Source organism: Neolamprologus multifasciatus, chromosome 13 (assembly GCF_963576455.1).
Source record: "Neolamprologus multifasciatus chromosome 13, fNeoMul1.2, whole genome shotgun sequence".
NCBI classification, from domain to species: Eukaryota; Metazoa; Chordata; class Actinopteri; order Cichliformes; family Cichlidae; genus Neolamprologus; species Neolamprologus multifasciatus.
The window spans coordinates 24,310,393-24,324,314 of record NC_140451.1 but is presented as its reverse complement, the minus strand read 5'-3'; the positions used below and the strand labels follow the sequence as shown (position 1 = coordinate 24,324,314).

Below are 13,922 nucleotides of genomic sequence, written 5' to 3'. Positions count from 1 at the left end.
GTTATTACATTAATGCATGTAAGGTGAACAGCAAACACCATCATAGCTACATGCAGCTGTCTTCTTGTTTGATGGCAGATACTCCCTTCACCCTGGCCAAAAAGGCTAAAATGACCAAAGAAAAAGTGGAAAACAGTTAAACATGAGAGGTTTTTGGACAAAGTTTGTGTTTTTTTCCATTGTTTAAGCACTGCTTCCAGCCAAGAATGATACCATATATGCCCCATAGCTGCAGAAAAGGCTAACATTGTTATCTTTTTACAAAAAAACAGCTGAACATGAGAGGTTTTTGGACCACTTTTGTGTTTTCCATTCTTTAAGCACCGGTTTGAGCACCGTTTAAGCACCGGCACCGTTTCAAAAGTACCGGTTTGGCACCGGTATCGGATAAAACCTAAACGATACCCATCCCTACCCAGGAGGCATCCTTGTCAGATGCCTGAACCACCTCAGCCACAGTATTGCATTATAATGAAATAACAGCACTAGATTTCGGTTTCAGTTTAGTATCTTTTGTCTCATTTTATGGCACTGAGACATTTTTAATTAGTATATTTCATGTTTTTCAAACATTTTTGCCCTTTTGCTTTAATTGTGATTAACCTTTTTTTTTTTTTTTTTTTTTTTTAAATGTTTTTAATAGTTATAAATATTGACAATCTCCAGAGAGTACACCAGTAGCTAATATATTTAATACAGCATTTTTCTGAGGCAGAATTTACATTTTTCTTCAGTGGTTCACAGCGCTTATGTCTAATCTCTGGGGACGTATCTCTGCTGATACAATTGTCATAACGACAGTAACCAATCACTCACAAGGCAAGCTGTCTAAACAGTTAGCCTCAATGGAGCAAGTATATTAGGAGACCTCCACATGTGATCAATCAGGCTCAAACTTTTAATTGCTCTAATTTCTAATCATCTTCATTACTTACACAAGTTCAGTATAATATAAATCCCCTGGTGTAATAACTCAGTTATAACTTTTTTCTGTACTATGAAGTAATTTTACCATAGCTGTTTTTTTTTATTAATTTGGAGAAGATTGTGTACACAAGACAGTGTAAACTTTTCCTGCCCTTAACCTTCAGTCACCCTGTGCCACTGTGAGTAATGTGATCCTGTTGTATGAGCTTATGCTTAGTGTGTTTGGTTTAATTAGAGTAGGATTGAGAAAAATCCCGGGTGGCCCTTGACCACAATGAACCCTTCTCCTGCACTGCTTACTCAGGAATGTTATTTATGTTCCCTACTTCATGTATCTTCTTTACCTCTTCCTGGTTTGCTGTACTTTGGTTTCCCTGTCTCCCTCTCTTCCTCGGTTTCATTTCTCAGCATTTTTACCACTTAGTTTTTGCTTTATGTGTCATTTCTGTGTACTGCTGTTCTTTCAGAAAGACACAAAAATGAGCTTAAGATGGAAAAAAAAAGGGCTTAGTCACTGCAACTGACTCAAGCGCTTCCGCTTTCTTGACATTTGCATTTCTTTGAAGAGCAGTAACTGAGTGACGCTTGTGTGCTTTCACTATGGGCGTTTTTAGATGTGTTTTTTCTTTGTTTCAGGATTCCTCAGAAATTGAGAATCTCGGGCAGCTTGACGGTCATCCTGGTGGTTTTTCTGGTGACAGCGGTGGTTGTTAAAGTAGAACTGGCTCCTCTTCCCTTCTTTGTCCTGACCATGGTCAAAATTGTCTGCATCAACTGTGAGTGTCTAGTGCTTAAAAAATGCACAGTTCTTCAGTAAAAGTCTGTTACTCAGATAGAAAACTTCAGTGTATTTAAAAGAAATCTGTGGGCGATCAAAATGAAAAAAGCCTAAACTAGCCTACTTGATAACAAGAGCAGTGTTGGTACTTTGATTGTGTGCATTCACCTGTAGGACATGTAAACTTTTTGTTTGTAAAATGTGGAGAAAATGTTAAATGACTTTGTTGAAGAAGAATAAAGTGAAAAACGGATTTCAGTAAATCTAAATTTAAATAATACTAGATGAAAAGAAACAATAGAGAGCTTAAAATGAGTGCAGGTAGTGTGGCATGAAGTTTTTCTACATCTCTGCTTGGGGCAGTGGAGTTGAAATGGATGTTAGATAAGTGTTCAGCTTTGTGTCCTGTAAATGGTGCAGAGGACAGTCAGGATCCATTAAATGTCCACATCCAGTCAATTACATGACCTCTTTGCCAGCTGATGGAGGAATAAAAAAAGCATATATTGATTCAATCTAGATTCAAAAGACAAAAACAAGGACAAATTACCTCAGCAAGCGATACAGATTCCAGTAGCTAGCATTTCAGAATCCGGGCCACAAAGCATCACTTCTGGGATCACACCACTTTTCAGTCCCAAAACAGTTTGTCTGTCCGCTCAGATTAGTGTCCCTGTTCACCCCCAAAATCCCTGATTTGTGTCAGTCTCAATGCAACGCTCTAAGGCTTGCTCGAGGCAATAGAACTACTGGTGAAGATTCGTCATTGTCAATAATGTAATACAAGGAAAAACCAAAAACCACAAGTAGAATTTAAAAAGAAAAAAATTAGCCATTTCACCGTCACTCAAATCAAAATGAGCCAGAAAATCAACTTTTTCAGGTGACAAACTGATTAAAATTTAAACATTGGTACAGAGGACAATCAAATTTCATTAATTATCCACAGCCACAGTTATTTAGATCAGCGGTCCCCAACCCCCGGGCCACGGACCGGAGTCTTTTGGTAGCGGGCCGCGAGAGTTGAGGCTCGGGTGTGAAATGTATAGTTTTCAGGGTTTTCAGCGTTATTTTGTTATCGTTTTTATCGTTAACTCGGTTTTCCTGGGTCTTTTCACGTGTGTTATGAATAAATCTTCTTTTTTTCAGTACCGGTACTAGTTTTATTTTGTTGTATTTATCCGCGACACCTTAAAGGCCGGTCCGTGAAAATATTGTCGGGCATATACCGGTCCGTGGCGGAAAAGGTTGGGGACCGCTGATTTAGATGACCTCTTTGTCAGATGACAGAGGGTTGAAAACTGTATGTTGATTCAAACAACATCTAAATGGCAACAACAAGAACGGGGATCTGGGGGTAAGGGGGGTACAGCAGCCAAAACATGAGGATGTGACCAACAAATTCATTTAAAATCACACACCAGGGGTACAAAAAGGGGGAAAATGACACAGAAGTAGTTCAGTTAAACAGAAAATGTGGGGAAAAGGCCTCAGAGAGTTTTCTGATTTCTGCACACGCCAAAGGCAAATGAAGATACACAGCTTGCTGCACATCTGCAAAGAATTATCCTGCATTAGCAACAAAATCATAAATTTAAGAGCCCAGAAACAGAAAACTAACAGTTATAAGCTTCATGAAGAGATCTGTATTAGAATAAGAATTTAATTCATGGCCTTATTTCCATGTTGAAGATGTATAACTGATTATTTCTGATCTTTCTTTCATAAAAATCGTCCCCTGAACATGTTGGGAAAATTCACACAGAGAAAGATACACAAGCTGCGCTCTCACAGTGTTTGCTTGTTTACAATAAGTCACAGAGCAGCAGGAATAAACTTACCCCCCTCCTTATCCCCAGTGGGCCAGTCCTGACCCCCAGATTCGCATGTGGAACAGCCCATCGTGTTTGCTTTAGAGGGGAGGACACGGTGACTTTGAGGCTTTGATATCTGCGTCGGCACATTCCTCTCAGTTTCACACGTTTCGAGATTTCTGCAGCTACTAACTCGTTTGTAACATGTTGAATTGTGGAAGGAATTTGTCTGGAAAGTCTGTACTGACAAAAAACCTTTTTAGGGGAGACAATTAAAATGATAGAAGGATGTTGTTTCTCTCTGATATGCTTGTTGGCTATAACTGTGTAGATGTGGATCATTTTTTTGTGTTTCTGTGTCACAGTCACTCTGTAATTCCTCAAATGTGTTTTTCTCTCCAGCGTTTGGGGCGATTCTTCAGAGCAGTCTGTTCGGGCTGGCTGGGATTCTACCTGCCTCTTACACCACTCCCATCATGAGCGGACAGGGGCTGGCCGGCACCTTCGCTGCCTTCTCCATGATCTGCGCTCTGGCCAGTAAGTCTCACACAAAACAACTCTGGGATTAAACAATATACGGGGGTCATTTCTTTTTTTTTTTTCTTGCCTGTCCCGTTTGGCTCTTTTGCCATCAGAATTATTGTCTAAAGGCGAAGAAAGATGCCCAACGGATTTTCTTTACCAAATTGACCATCCCAGCTTTGCCGTAATGGTCCATTTGATTCACCTTTTATTCTTTATTTTATTTTCACTTGCTGAATACGGGACAGACTTGACTGGGGGAAAGAAAAGGGAGAAAGAAAGAGGGAAAGAAAAACAGTTGAGAAGAGGGACGGGGGAGAAGGGCAAAAAACAAAAACCAACAGAATAAGCAGAAAAAAAAATACATATATCGATCACCTGGATCACCTGTTGAGAAAGAAAAAAGAAAACAAGCAGAAGAAAACGAGAGTAATACAATAAACAACATCACAATGATATATGGGAATATGACAGTAAATACTAAATATTAAACATTATTGTGCAGCACGTAAGATCGACAGCACAGTGTGCATTGAGGTAGGAGCCAAAAAGGGTGTAGTTTGTGTGTGTGATCACCCGTGTGTACACCTGTGAGCATGGACGCGCTTGTTTTCTTAAAAGGTTCCCTCATGTAATGATCTGCTAGAGGGTGTGGGGGGCCACTGCCCCGTCCTCCAGGGCATGAAGCAGGTATGGAGGAGATCAAAACTCCAGACATCCAGAGGCCCCCAGAACACAAGAGACCAAGGAAGACCAACAGAGGGGCAGCCGTGCCACTGTCCCAGAAAGAGCTGAGGAGAGTCCCAGATGAGGGGTCACCCAGCAGCCACAGAGCAGAAGCCAGGGGGGGTTGCAGTGACGTGCCCGTGAGCTCCGCCGGCAGCCAGCTGTGCCTGAGTGACCGAGCCCCAGGCCGAGAGGCCGGGGGCACCCCACCTCCGAAGTGGCCCAAGCGAGCCCCAGGCTCCAGGCCCCGATAAGCAGCCGCCAAGGAGTGAGCCGGTGTGTACCCGGACGCCCACCCCCGGACACAAAGAACCACCAACGCACCGATGTCTGAGGGAGTCCGCCCCCGGCAGGGGAAGTGGTGGGGGGAGATAGGCCTCCAAACCTTGGAGGGCCTGAGCTGTCCTCAGAGAGGTGGCGTCTGATACCCAACCTGACATATGGACACAGACATACAGGCACACACAGATACAAACATCCATTCCCACCCTCATGCTCTCATATGCACTTACTCCACACTCAACCAACGTGGAGACAGACATAAAGAGACGCTGTACACACAATCACACTCCCCAAGCGTACTCTACAAACCGGGTCTAGGTACCCTTGCCCCTGGAGGGGGGAACTGCACCCAGACCCAGGTTGTGTTACCCCTTTCCCTGCGGTGGGGAGAAGCAGACCGCCCCGACTCCGCAGCAGCAGGGAGGCCCCACATTCCGGACCCCAGTCGGACGGCCAACTCCTCCTCCTAGCCCCCCTGCTCCAGCAGACCGCAGAGAACGAGGGTGAGAGAAGACTCCTAACCTCCCTCCACCCGCTCATTGTAGTGTTGATGTATGTGTGTTCTAAGGTGATGATCTTACTGGCCATGATCTGCGCTCTGGCCAGTAAGTCTCACACAAAACAACTCTGGGATTAAACAATATACGGGGGTCATTTCTTATATTCTGAAGAAGTTCTGACCCTCCTCTGAATCAGCTTACTTTTTATGTTCATCAACTTTAAATGAAGCCACGAAACATTTTAGCTTCTGTAACTTACCCCAAGATGTCTACTACACTGAATTGCCCCCAAAAAACAGACAGACAAGGTCACTGCCACAAAACACCAGACCACTACAGCTCCTCTTGCAGGTGGTGAGCCCATAGCAGGATGAGCCCATGTGGTTTATTTGAGCAGGCACTTGCCAACAAGTCCAGGGTTGCAGAGTGGTTTCCCTCTTATCCCTTCTCCAAGTGAGGTAACTTAGTTTATACAGGATCACCACATTTTGTCTTCACCCAAAACCAGTTTGCTTTGGGTTACCCTATCAAGGGTCAATTTACTCCACAGTTCATGCTCCTCCCCCAACGTGGCGATTCACAGAGTAAAGCACTTGTGAAGCCACAGTACCAGTGGCTTCAGTCTGTGATCCTTGAGTGAGTAAATGTGTTCTTCAGCCCTGACTCTGTCCTGTCCTTTAGAAGGTATGAGGGCTGGAAAAATGATGTGAAATTAAAGGCACAAGATTTCAGCCCTTGTGGACTTCAGGGGTCTGTAACTCTGACAATGTTCATAACGAGAACGTAAAAGTTTCTATGGCTTTATTAAGTGTTCTTAAGTTATTAGAGAAATAAATCAGCTGATTCTGAGGGACTTGGGAGGAACTGATTCATTTTTCATGAAATTATCCAATAATAACAAAACACACTAATGACTCTGTGTGATTGTCTTCAGGTGGGTCAGAACTGCAGGACAGTGCTTTTGGTTACTTCATCACAGCCTGTATTGTGATTCTTCTGGCTATAATGTCCTACCTCATTCTTCCCAAGATGGTAAGGCCTCAATCTATAAATAGAACTTATATTTTTTCCTGGTTTTCTTCCTTTCTAGTGCTTTTTATTCACAAGGTATTTGTTTGAAAAGGCCAAATGTGTCACATTTATTTATTTATTCTTTTTTGGAAAACACTCGCAGACTTGAGTGAAATGTCTTTGAGCCGTTTTGATTGATGGCGAATAAAATTCAGTTTCTCCGGGAACAAGCTGCTTATCTTTGTCCTGCTGGTTTAGTGGAATCGGTTAATCATGGTTTGTGTTAACAGGAGTTCTTCCAGTACTACATGGAGACCAGTAGATCTGCACCATCAGCCGATGAGGAGAACAAGATGGACTTGCTCAAAAAAGGTGCTTACCGGCCTGCTCATTATAAAAAAAGACAACAGTGTGAAACTTTTAGATGTGTGCAAAAAAGAAGCAGAAATGAAGCTAATGCAGATGTTTTAGTCAGGGGGTTAAAGCTAGGACACAACTTTTCATGTTATGCGACGTTATAGTCCGCTTGTACCGTAGAGGCTGCGCAGTCACAAATTTCTGCCTCTTGGATGTTACAGATGCAAAAAGCCTAACGCTGTTGTAACTCAGACTTTGATTCTGGCTGTGCAAATTCTCAAGAACTGACATCACACGGAGAGCGATAAAGTTCAACATGTGTACCCTCCTAGATCAGATTCTCAAAATTCTGTCATCTGTTTTGTATTTTTCCATCTTAACCAGCGGTCCCCAACCTTTTTTGCGCCATGGACTGGTTTATGCCCGACAATATTTTCACGGACCGGCCTTTAAGGTGTCGCGGATAAATACAACAAAATAAAACTAGTACTGGTACTGAAAAAAAGATGATTTATTCATAACACACGTGATTAAAAACGATAACAAAATAACGCTGAAAACCGATAAAAACCCTGAAAACTATACATTTCACACCTGAGCCTCAACTCTCGCGGCCCGGTACCAAACGACTCACGGACCGGTACCGGTCCGAGGCCCAGGGGTTGGGGACCGCTGATCTAAACGGTAGTTTTTTCCCGTGTCATTGTGACTTTTGCTGCACTCTGTGTTTTGTTCTCAGTTTTAACAACATTCTGCTGAAATCTAAACTGATCCAGAATCTCAAAACCTGCAGATTCCACAAACCTGTTTTCTATTAAGTGCAATCTGTAGCTCACGTGTGCTGTTGGCAGCACTCAGTAAGCTCCATCCTCGCCTGTTTCCTACGATGAAACCCTTTTGGAAATTGTACTTTTGTTTCTCTTGTTAGATTAGACAAAGACATTATTTAAAAAGATTGCATGTGACTGGTAAATGGGATTCAGACTGGAGGGCTTTATCTCCATCCAAGGCTTCAATCTGCTTGCTTCATACAAGTCTTTCTGCCAGTGTAATTACAGGCGTGGCAGCCACTATTCCTAAGAGCCCCCTCACCCCCCACCCCAACTTCCTGTTAACTGTTTAAACACATAAAAACAGTTTAGAAAACTGCTCTGTTTTCGCTTCTTTATAAAGAGCCAGGCAAATGATGCTTATCAGCTGAAAACCTTGAAACATTCAGCTGATGTGTGCCTACCTTTGCCCACTTTTTAATGCTAGAAGTGAAAATAAACTCCCTCCTCACTTCTGCACAGCTGCACGTATGATGAGGCTGCATGATTAGCATTAAAGCGGGTGAACAGAGCTGCAGGAATCCACGGTGGAGGTGGATTCCTGCAGCTCTGGAGGTTTTAGAGAAAATAAATGGGAAGTCATCTTGTTTTGGGAGTTCTTACTGCGTTTGCTTTGATATGAAAGATTATTTTCTTGAGTCAGTGTAATTTTATAGTGAGTAGGAGTACCTAATGGGAACCCTTTTGTCATTATAAAATGTAACAATGGGGATCTTGTGTGTACACCCACTCAAATATAGTAATGATGCTCTAAACTCCAGGTGCTGCTTGACCACTAAATAGTTTGGGGTTTTTTTTCCCCTCAGAAAGTGAAGCTGAAAAGCGGCCGGTGATGAATCTCATGGAAGATGAGACCAAACCCACTTCGTCTGTGTTTAACATCTTCAAGCAGGTGAGATGAGAGCTTCAAGACATAAGGCAGAAACTCCGGTTTTGTTGCCGGCAAAACTTTTGAGTCTTTTTTTCAAATCATAAATATCGTGCATTGAGTTGCAGAAGCTTCTATCACATTAACTAGTTACTACTGAAGCTGTGCAGCCAGCAATCTCATTACGAGTCAGACATTATCTGTTCCTGTGTGACAGACTGGTTACATAATATTGATAAAGCTCTTCTTGTTCTCTCTAATCAGATTTGGGTGATGGCTCTGTCTGTGTGCTTCATCTTCACTGTCACCATTGGAGTTTTTCCAGCCGTGACCGTCGATGTCAAGTCGACAGTTGCTGGTGAAAGTGCCTGGGGTGAGTCTGCAGGTCCCTTTCATACAAACAGTTACTGTTACAGTAATCAGTGAGCCAGGAATTCTGAAAATCTGATATTGGAGTTGGATGACGGCTAAGAATTTTTAACTCCTAAACTCCAGCAGTAATGGAAACTTCTCTCACCTGCTTCTCTGAAAGTGGTCGTTACAGTGGATTTTTTGTTGGACGCTCTTCCCCAGAAGGATTTGTCTCCTTCCAGGATTGAACTGGGAATCATTTGCTTACCCATTAACCTCCAATCATGATATGGGGAATTTTTAAGGCCTGGACAAGTTGTTGAATTTCATTCGCCTTCCAGTTCTTATAAAAATGAAATAATCATGACAAGAAGATGATCAGGTCCTATCTCCCAACCAAAAGACCCCGTGTCCCTCACCACCTCATCTATTTTTTTTTTTTATTTCAATGAAAAATATTGTTTAGAAGCTCAGTAAGTTTAGTTGTAAAATAATTAGGACACAGTTGTGTCGTCTTGCTTTTAAAGGGCAGGAAAGTTGTTGGGTTTAAAAATATTGGCACAACTTTACTATTTATGATTTTAAAAACTAGGGGGTGCCTGCTGGTTGATGTGGATTCCAAATGTTTGTGTTTTGAAAGGCTTTTAGTTCAACGTGGTATGAAATTGCTGCTCATTTTCTCTGTTTTCACACATGAGCTGTTTTTAGAAATCACAGTGTTTCCAGCAGTGCTGTGGAAAATATCCAGAATTCAGATTTAAGTGTTGTACAGTCACTAAACCTGACATTTGTGCTCATCTGCATAGTTTCATCTGAAAATATTATGGGCGAGACTTCATTTATGAACTCCAGAGCAGCCTATAAAATTCCAGAAGTTACTTCCATTTAAACATAATTTTTCTATAAGGTTTAAAGTGTCACCAGATCAGTTTTAGAAATTACTTTGGTGTTCTCTGGATTACTTTGGTCCCTCTGTAAAAGTGAAAGCAAACTTCACCTCCTCCTCTTAAACCAGCAGAGGTTTAATGGATTCCTGTGTATTTTTATTTGAGGAAAGCACCTCTGCAGTCTTGTTGCTCTTGACTACAGTTGGTTTGTTTTGATCTCTTTTCAGAAAAGTACTTCATCCCCGTGTCGTGTTTCCTCCTTTTCAACGTGATGGACTGGGCTGGCAGGAGTCTGACGGCCATCTGTATGTGGGTCAGTAAATCACAAATGAGATTTCTTACCAAAATTACCAGTGAGGCCACATCATGCTAAAAAAAAAAAAACAGCCCCATTGAGTTGAAACTTGTTTGCTGTGGAGCCAATTTTTCAGGTTTCAGGTGAGTTTCAGGTTTGTTTGTTTGTTTGTGAGCTCGGTCCAAATTAGCTGCACGGCCAAGTTAGCAAGCCTTTATCCATCAAAAACTCAAACATTGAAAGTGTATAATACACTACTTAAGCGTGTTTTAACCTGTACAAATATGCAGCAATGCCAGTGACCAGTGCTTGAACCAGATGAGCAAGTATTCTTGATTATCAACTCCTTTAAATGCATTTACAAACAACATTAAAGAAGCATCTGCAAAAAATGTTTGCCCATTCAGGGACGAGCTTTTCTGCTGAGATCAGAGGTTTGTATTTGAGGAAAGAGTGACTGTGTGTGTGTGTGTGTGTGTGTGTGTGTACGCATACGTGTTGTGCGTGTAAAGGGATTTTAGGGGTCAGAAAAAAGTGACTGGTGTTTTTCAGGGTTTGCTAATCTTTCCCTCACATCTGGATGAACAATGGGTCCTGGGTAGATATTAGAAAGGCAGAAAGCCCTCGGGTGTCTGTTTCCATTGTGAAATAATTTTTTGGATAACTTTTATTCTCCTACAAGCTTTAATAGACTGTTTTAGATTTGCAACAGAGATGCATAAATATTTTAGCTGATATTAAACTGAAAATCAAGTGACATCTGGTTTGTTACATCAGTTCTGCTAAATATTCCAAAAGTATGTAATAAAGAGCTACATGGCTTTAAAATAGGTCATTTTTATGCAGAAGATTTCACAACAAAACAAAAGGCTTAGTGTCGTCAAACTCATAATTCAAAGTTTAAAATCTGAGTATCGGCTGAGAATTTCACAATTGATTCATCCTGAGCTGTTTTTTTTAAAATGTTCTTGAGTCCGGAGACGGTTACCTCGATCCTATTAGGCCCCAGTGTGCCTCGCCCAGACTGGGGAGTCTCCTCCTAATCTAAGGCTGACACTACAAAGCAAGTTAAGCACACCCAGGATCTCTGTCTTTCTTATCTGGCTTCTCTTACTCCAACTTAAGTGTTCAGTCTGACAAGGTTTTTATCAGCTTGATTATATCCCACTGACCAGTTATGTTGGTTGCAGTGGTAAGGCACAGCTTTTACTCTAAAAGCAGATGTTCTCTGCAAGTTTCACTGCAGCTCAGAGATTAACAGTCGGTGTCTTCCATGCAAACTATTGGCAGCCGCTGCAATCGGCTAGCAATCAAAGCGATTACAAGGAGGCCTTTGGTGCAGCAGCCTCTTTGCAACCCATTTCACCTGCCAACCAGAGCCTTTTAAGACTTTTAGGATCGATACTGATATTTGGTGATTTAAAAATCCGATATTCTTTCTTTTCTTTCAAATACACAAAACATTAAGTGATTTCCCATTTGTTATGTAGTTATTTCTGAAAACTTATGCAGATGATATGATAATATACTTGGAAACTATCTTGTTTTCCTCATGTGGTGTTACCAGCTCTGCTTGGATCGCCTGTTTGGAGCGCCCTCTGGTGAACAAACCATGCTATATCAATATATGCGCCATGGTTGATGGGTGTTTCTTCCATCACTTCTTTATGCTGTTGTCATTTGTCATCAATCTCTAGTAACCTCTTGCCAACTGGTCAGACAATACACGTTTTTCCCAAGCGACCGCTGGTGGCAAGGGGGTCGCTAACTGGTCTCTAGGCCCAGTCAGCTCAGCGTAGCTACGAGTGCATTGACTTGAAGGAGGCGGTGTTTGCAGCTGATAACCAATCACAAACGTGTGACAGGGCCATCCAAACGGATGATTTTACTAAGGAAGGCAAAACATAAATAAAAAAGATTAAGACATTAAACACATAATCCAGTCATTTGATAATGATGAAAATCCTACACACTGGCATTTGCATATTTAAAAAACAACAAAAAAAAGAAAGTGCGTCCTGTTCACCGCTTCTCAGCGTCATGCTGATGTTTGTTTTTAGAATCATAGCTTCCTTTCTGGTAAAAACATTTATTCAAACCTTTTGAAACCTCGTCCAGAAAAACAAATTACCAAGAAGGTCAGATTTCCTGTGCGGCAGAGGAACTCATCTAATTTAATCATCAAGCTCAGTACAATCTGTTGACGTCCTCTGACCTGGCAGGAATGCAGCTTCTCGCTGCAGATAACGCTTGTCAGCTGATTCACCACCATGTGCTGTGTTTTTTCTTTCTTTTCTTTTTTAAATCGTCAGATGAAAGACTGGCGACGGTTTTCCTCTCTTTGTGATTCCACATCTGTGTTTGCTGCTCGAGCCTTTTGAAAAGTCAAAAGAATCGAGAGCACGTTGACGTTGCATGATATTATTTTATATCGCTGACATAGGGGGGAAAAAATCACACTAATTTCTCTAGAATGCTGATTCTGTGTTTTTGGGCTCATAACAAAAACGTTTAAGAACCACTGCTCTAGAAGATTTCTATATTTAACATATTTAATCTTTTAGGGGGAAAATGCTCTTCTGTTGAAGGGCTTTACTATATATTGAGTTAATACATGATAAACACATTATTTTATTTTGGATTTACATTCATTCAAAAGAAAAATCTTTGGGCTGTGAGAGAAGGCCTGAACTGGGCATTAGTTTATTTTTACCTTCATTTGTTCTGGTCGGTGTGATTGTTGTTTTTTTTCATGTTATTGAGACATTTTGTCATATTTTGCATTATCTTTTGAGCTATTTCACAATATTTAAGTTGTTTTGTTATGTGTTGTGTTTAATCAACTAAAGTTTTTATCTTATAAAATCTTGTTTTGTAATTTATCTATATCTCATTACTTATTGCATTCATACCTTCTTTTGCACTGTATCTTGTGTCCTATCTAATGCTTGTTTCTGGATACAAAACAGATCTCTTCAAATATTTTTTTTTTGTCTGACAAACAATCAATACTCTTTGTGTTTCTCTTTCTCCAGCCGGGCAAGGACAGCATCTGGCTTCCTGTCCTCGTGGGCCTGCGGGTCGTCTTCATCCCCCTCTTCATGCTCTGTAATGTCCAGCCTCGTGTGATTTCCCAAACCGTGTGGTTCAGCCATGATGCCTGGTACATCATCTTCATGATTTTTTTCTCCTTTTCCAACGGATACCTGGCCAGCCTCTGCATGTGCTTTGGACCCAAGTAAGGACTGCTCACCTACAAATCACAAACCCATCGGGGCGGGGGGAGGAATATTTCCTGCCTGTCCTAAAACCTTGTTCCTAACAGGACCTCTAAGGGCTAAATGACATCAAAACAATATGAAAACTGTTCATTCGTACACATCTGCTGACTTGGCTTTTGAGAGCTACAGAAGCCAAGTCAGTGAATAAATCATTAAATAGTTCCCACTTCTAACTTCAGTTGAAACTGCGAACCACATACAAATTTGATCAAATGTAAAAATCAAATGAATTCCATTGAAAGCTGCTGCTTGTTTTAACTCTGTGTCCACACTGAGGTAACTGCAGCATGCTTTTACTTTAATGATATCCCAAAACAAACATAACATGTAATCGCAGAGAGAAAATATTAAAAATAGCATAGAACCGGTCGTATGTTTTTCTACCTAAAGTAGCAACAAATCTGGCACTACACTACTGCAGACATCAGTGGCTGTGAGCAGGGCTGAAAATGACGCCAGTGCTCAAGTTTCCAAATCTGCATTTCCTCTGATG

General features: G+C 41.4%; 1 protein-coding gene across 4 annotated transcripts in view; it reads left to right on the top strand.

The window, feature by feature from the left end:
- The window catches only part of LOC146505613 (equilibrative nucleoside transporter 1-like), a 52,793-nt gene that overhangs the window by 34,908 nt on the left and 3,963 nt on the right, over positions 1-13,922 (top strand). For all 4 annotated transcript variants that reach the window (XM_085182122.1, XM_085182125.1, XM_085182123.1 and 1 more), the window contains exons 5-12: positions 1,564-1,703; positions 3,922-4,056; positions 6,484-6,581; positions 6,851-6,932; positions 8,554-8,639; positions 8,880-8,988; positions 10,081-10,166; positions 13,184-13,386. In XM_085182122.1, coding sequence (XP_085038248.1) covers positions 1,564-1,703; positions 3,922-4,056; positions 6,484-6,581; positions 6,851-6,932; positions 8,554-8,639; positions 8,880-8,988; positions 10,081-10,166; positions 13,184-13,386 — 939 coding nt within the window. The remainder of the gene's footprint in view (positions 1-1,563; positions 1,704-3,921; positions 4,057-6,483; positions 6,582-6,850; positions 6,933-8,553; positions 8,640-8,879; positions 8,989-10,080; positions 10,167-13,183; positions 13,387-13,922) is intronic.